Source organism: Salmo salar, chromosome 14 (assembly GCF_965601325.2).
Source record: "Salmo salar chromosome 14, fSalSal1, whole genome shotgun sequence".
NCBI classification, from domain to species: Eukaryota; Metazoa; Chordata; class Actinopteri; order Salmoniformes; family Salmonidae; genus Salmo; species Salmo salar.
The window spans coordinates 9,561,823-9,567,365 of record NC_138304.1 but is presented as its reverse complement, the minus strand read 5'-3'; the positions used below and the strand labels follow the sequence as shown (position 1 = coordinate 9,567,365).

General features: G+C 45.4%; 1 protein-coding gene across 1 annotated transcript; it reads right to left on the bottom strand.

The window, feature by feature from the left end:
- Positions 1–673: 673 nt before the first annotated feature.
- Positions 674–5,165, bottom strand: LOC106568799 (sterile alpha motif domain-containing protein 7-like). The gene is made up of 6 exons (XM_014139462.3): positions 5,063–5,165; positions 4,445–4,769; positions 3,484–4,124; positions 3,206–3,327; positions 2,756–2,866; positions 674–2,553 (listed from the first exon to the last, which is right to left on the bottom strand). The coding sequence occupies exons 1-6, from the start codon at positions 5,163–5,165 to the stop codon at positions 2,305–2,307; spliced, it is 1,551 nt and encodes a 516-aa protein (XP_013994937.3). The 3' UTR covers positions 674–2,304.
- Positions 5,166–5,543: the final 378 nt, after the last annotated feature.

The following is a 5,543-nucleotide window of genomic DNA, read 5'->3' as shown; positions in this document are numbered from 1 at the left end:
CGTGCTCTCTAGCCGACAGCTCACAGATACAGTGCTAGTATAGCCTACATGATGAGATTATTATGGACAAAAGAGTGAGATTATTTTACTTGTCAAACGCAGCCAAGCATCGATGATAATTTCACCAGAATAATACCCTTGATATTTATGGGAAAGGAGCATCAAGCTCATCATCTTGCACTTTCACCAGCCTATGAAGTTCATCATCAATTATTTAATCTGTATCCTAATAAACTGCATGCTTTCCTGACGAGTTGTAGTGGGAGGACCACACATGGCATGGTGTCAATCCAATTTTACTTTTATATGAAGATTATTCTATCAATATGTGTGCATAAAAGCGTTTCCACCTAAATTTATCACATAATTCATTTTACAGATACAAAAAGATCCCACCTATCTAGCATATTTTGTTTTGTCGACATTTGGAAAGTTTACTGACAAATTGTATGTTTCCGTCATAAAAATTTCTATCCGACATGTACTTTACTCACATTAAATGGTTGGATGGAAACCTGGTTATATTGTGGAAATATCATTAAAAAAACAGGAAAATCACATTTTTAACTGCACTGCTCCTTGTGTGCTTTGTAAACTTTAACACATGAAACAAAACATTGAATCATTTTGAGACAATAGGAAATAAGTTGACTGCTGTGTTAAACAAGTGTAGTAATGGTTGCTTTGGTTGTCAACAGCCTTGTGGCTATTGTAGTCTTTTTATTGTAGAAAAACAAGACACTCTAGGTGAGGCAGGCAGCATGCGAGGGAGGGCTACCTGCGCAGGTGCCTAGACAGTCTGGAACTCACCCATGGGTCGTATTCCTCTGCTCAGACGTTGCTGACACATGCCAGATCTTATAACGCCTGGATAGGTATTTTACATATCAGCTAACCACATCATATGTTATAGCAATCTGGTGCCCGACTGCACAGTCGACGACGTGGCACGCAACCATTGGTTGATGTATGCAACTTCTGAGCAGGGGAATACAACCATGGTCTCCTGAATCTGAAACATGGTACAAAAAAGTACCAAACATTTGAACTAGAACTAAATACTGTACATACAAAACAATTCCATCATATTCTTAGCAGTTTAAACACTGTATGACACACACTAGAAAACTGAACCGAGCACGCCCCCATTCTCATCGACGGGGCTGTAGTGGAGCAGGTTGAGAGCTTCAAGTTCCTTGGTGTCCACATCACCAACAAACTAACATGGTCCAATCACACCAAGACAGTCGTGAAGAGGGCACAATAAAACCTATTTCCCCTCAGGAAACTGAAAATATTTGGCATGGGTCCTCAGATCCTCAAAAGGTTTTACAGCTGCATCATCGAGAGCATCTTGACTTGTTGCATCACTGCCTGGTACGGCAACTGCTCGGCCTCCGACCACAAGGCACTACAGAGGGTAGTGCGTACAGCCCAGTACATCACTGGGGCCAAGCTTCCTGCCATCCAGGACCTCTATACCAGGCAGTGTCAGAGGAAGGCCCTAAAAATGGTCAAAGACTCCAGCTACCCTAGTCATAGACTGTTCTTTCTGCTACTGCACGGCAAGCGGTACCGGAGCGCCAAGTCTAGGTCCAAGAGGCTTCTAAATAGCTTCTACCTCCAAGCCATAAGACTCCTGAACAGATAATCAAATGGCTACCCAGACTATTTGCATTGGAATGCTGCTGCTACTCTCTGTTATTATCTATGCATAGTTACTTTAATAACTCTACCTACATGTACATATTATCTCAATTACCTCGACACCGGTACCCCCGCACATTGACATTGACTCTGTACCGGTACCCCTGTATATAGCCCCCTGTATATTGTTATTTACTGCTGCTCTTTAATTATTTGTTATTCTTATTCTTACTTTTTTATAGGTATTTTCTTAAAACTGCATTGTTGGCTAAGGGCTTGTAAGTAAGCATTTCACTGTAATACATGTTGTATTCGGCAGCATGTAACAAATCAAATTTGATTTGATTTGAACACAATAGCCTGAAGGCTTAAAAACAGCTCTTAGGGCTGAAACACTTGCTGAATTCCAAATTGACCCCTACTTCCTACTACCTATGCACTTCTGAATGTTTCCAAGGGTTGGACAGATGCAATTAACATTCCACCTAGCCGATCAGAGGGCAAGATGCATCCATTACTTATACCCATCCAATGCTTAAAGATCTACATTAAGTCCTTAGGGGGTTTGTGTCTATATGTACAGTATGTGGTAGGAGCTAGGGGTCAACTTGGAACTGAGTCACTGGCCCGAGGACTCGTACCTCCCTCACTGATGCCTCAGGCAGTTTCACTGCTGGCCGAGTGGGGAGAGGGGTTGTCAGTCTCTGGGAGGGGGTCTGTGGGTTTCCGGCCTTTTGGGTCTCTGGTACAGGGGCTGCCCATCATCTCCACACTGTTACAGTATACAGGGGAGCTGATCTCTGACGATCTGTCTCCTGCTGCCTTCTCAGGGGTGGCCTGTAGGGCGGCGGCAGCGGAGAGTGGGAGGCTCATCATGTAGAACATGCTGCCTCGCCGGCTCGAGACCTGGTGAGTGGGACAGAAAGAGCAATACCATGAGATATTATAATAAGGAATGTGCTGATTTCATTATTACTCTTTTCCGAAAATGGTTGTGTGCTAGGTTATGGTAAATATAATCCATTGGAAATTAAATAGACAGCACTCCAGAAGATTTTGGTCTGCTGTCCGAATTTGTGAGGCTAACTGTTTTTGATGGTTTGTATACCTGTGATCGTATCTTGAGTGCCGGGCCCAGCTTTAGTCCCATTGTGTCCAGTAGATGGTCTTCTGTCAGGAATGGCAATGTCTCGCCATCTATCATGTGGTCCTTGAACGTCTGCAGGGAACAATCAGGTATGATGAGGAGTAGTATAGTAATGTATATCCATAGAACAATTTCCTTAAAGACAGATGCAGCAGTATGACAGCAATGCAATTTCCTGCTTACATAAATTATCAACAGAATTAAAACCTGCCAAGATGGCCTCTATTTGCTCTCTTCCAAAGTTCGAATGTCTCAAGGTAGGGTGCAAATTGGAAAGAGTCAATAGTGGCAGTCCTGGCCAATTTGAATTCTGTTGCTGATTTACACTTAGTGTACAAAACATTAGGAACACCTTAATATTGAGTTGCTATGTCAGTCTATGTCATGGAAAGATCAGGAAATGACACCAACCTGAGCATATTCAGAGCAGCTGGGCATGTTTTTGATGAAGATGTACACGTCATCCACTGTCCACTTCCTAAGGTCTTCAACAGAGGACATATCTTGTCCGTTAAGAAAGAGATTGGGTGGCCCTGATCAAAACAAAAGACAAAATGTGTTAGCACACATACGGCTCACATCTGTCACATCTGTTCTTGTTCAAATACATTATAAAAATCAAATCAATGACTGCAGCATAACCCCTGAATGTTTTGATCAAAACAAGACTGTAGAAAGTAGACACTCACCAGGAGGGAACATGTAAGGCATGCCTGGGATAGGTCCACTGGCGGAGGGATACTGGAACGCAGAGCATTGACTGGGCCTGTCTTTGTCGCTGGTGCCGCTGTTGCAGTTGGTGACGTCAGGGCAGCCGTCTTGACTGATCATACAGGCTTTGCGCAGGCCCTGCGCCGCCTCCTTGTAGCTCTTTCTGCCATTCGACGAGAGCTCTGTGTCCATTTTGATTTGATGTTGTTTGCTGACTGCCTCCCCTCCCATGTCCATTTTCCCCTCTGCCTCTTTCTCATCTCCAGAGGCACCCCCGGGACTCTGCTCCACGCTCTTGTCCTCCGATTGGCCCTTGGGGCCAGACGCATGGCTCTCTGCGCTCTTGTGATTAGTTGCCCTGCGACCAGCCCTGCGGCCCCTCTCCCTCTGCAGTGTGCTGATTGGTGGATAGGGGCTGGAGGACATCAGGAGGTTGTTGGTCTGCATTTCCTCCAGGGTGGTACGGTGGACGAAGAAGTCGTGGCCGTCTGGGAGGCGCTGGCGCCCCCGGAGAGCCATAGCGTTGGACTGGTACATCACAGGCGCATCCATACCCATCAGACCCTTCTGATGGGCGTTCTCCATCTCCTTCTGGTGGAGGATGGCATTCATCTCCATCCTGAAAAACAACCAATACACACCAATCAGACACAATGCCCGCCATCAAGACGTAACAAAATAAACCAGTTAAATATAACAATACACCAACAAGACATAACAATAAACGTTTCTAGGTCACATGGGCTCTGAATATGGGCTGTGTATATATTCAAATCATATCTGCCAACTGTTCTGTAATATAGTACATAGAACAGACTCTTGGTATCAGATTGAAGGGGGCTATAAAAGGAAGGCTGGGATATCCAAAGCCCTATAGTCCATGACGTATACTTTGACAAGCCCCGTGACAAGCAGCTGCAGGTCAATGTCAGACAATACCTGGCGATATTCTGCTTGTGGATGAGCTCCTGTCGCCGGGCAACTGTCTCCATGGGCTCTGAGGGCATGAAACTGTAACCAACTCCAGGGAAGCCCCTGACAGAAATTCCAGGGTGTGGGGGCATGGGCGGACCCAGGTGACCCCCCATGTGCATCTGCCTGGCTTCGGAAGATACCATCTCCGAGGGTGGAACTAGCTCTCGTTCCATGAAGCGAGGCTCAAACTGGGTGGGCACCCCCTGTAGCCTCTGCTGTCCTTGGGCTAGTGTCTGAGGAGCCATGGCTATCTGGTTCCTCATCATCATCTCCTGCCTCTGACATAGCTCTGAAACGCAACACAGTAAACACAATGTTAGATGTGTTACAAGTCTACAGAACTAGGGCCGTACTGACTACTAAGCTTCTACTGACTATGTGACTTGACCAGGAAAAGCTCTGGGCCCCAGTAACTACCTAGGTTAAGGAAAAGTTCCTGACTCTAAGATAGTAAAACATAAAAATGCAGAGTGAATTTTCTAGGCAAGGCTAAGGATTTATGAGCTAATACCTAGGGCTTTAACTCAGCAGACTATCAAAGTCTTGAAGCATATAGATTCAAACCAGGTGGGTCAGCCTTACCTCTAGCAGACATGCCATTGACCAGGCGGTACCAGTGTTTCTCATCCAGAGCCCCCTGCTCCCCCATCGCTGACATCTTCCTCAGCTGCTCCCTTGGGGTCATGGCCCGACCTTTCTGTGGAGCCGAGATGTGGAGATTAGTGTATAGATTAGTATATAAAACCAGTGTTTCTCAATCTGTGGCCCTTGGACCGGCACTTGTCTCTGGGATTTTCGCTAACTGGATCTCAGATTGGTTAGCTGACAGCAATTTAGTCTGTTTTCAAATACTAGTTTTAAATCGGTCTGAAGCAACCTAGCTTACGTATCCCTGGTACAGGAAAGATCACATTTGCCCGGGAACAAAAACAGTGGTGGTGAGCAGATTATTGTTTGCTCCGAGATGGTAACTCTCTTTAAATGGCTGGTAATTTTCCTCTTTCACCACTAGGAGTCACCCATGACTTATAAATTCAAAGGCCTTCTATGACAATGATGATGC

Bases quoted from the DNA above. Each gene is read 5' to 3' on its own strand.
- LOC106568799 (XM_014139462.3), bottom strand. From the start codon at position 5,165: ATGACCCCAAGGGAGCAGCTGAGGAAGATGTCAGCGATGGGGGAGCAG. The intron at 4,770-5,062 runs GTAAGGCTGACC...GTTGCGTTTCAG, and splicing joins CAATGGCATGTCTGCTAGAG to AGCTATGTCAGAGGCAGGAG. The intron at 2,554-2,755 runs GTATACAAACCA...CCCACTCACCAG, and splicing joins CACTCAAGATACGATCACAG to GTCTCGAGCCGGCGAGGCAG.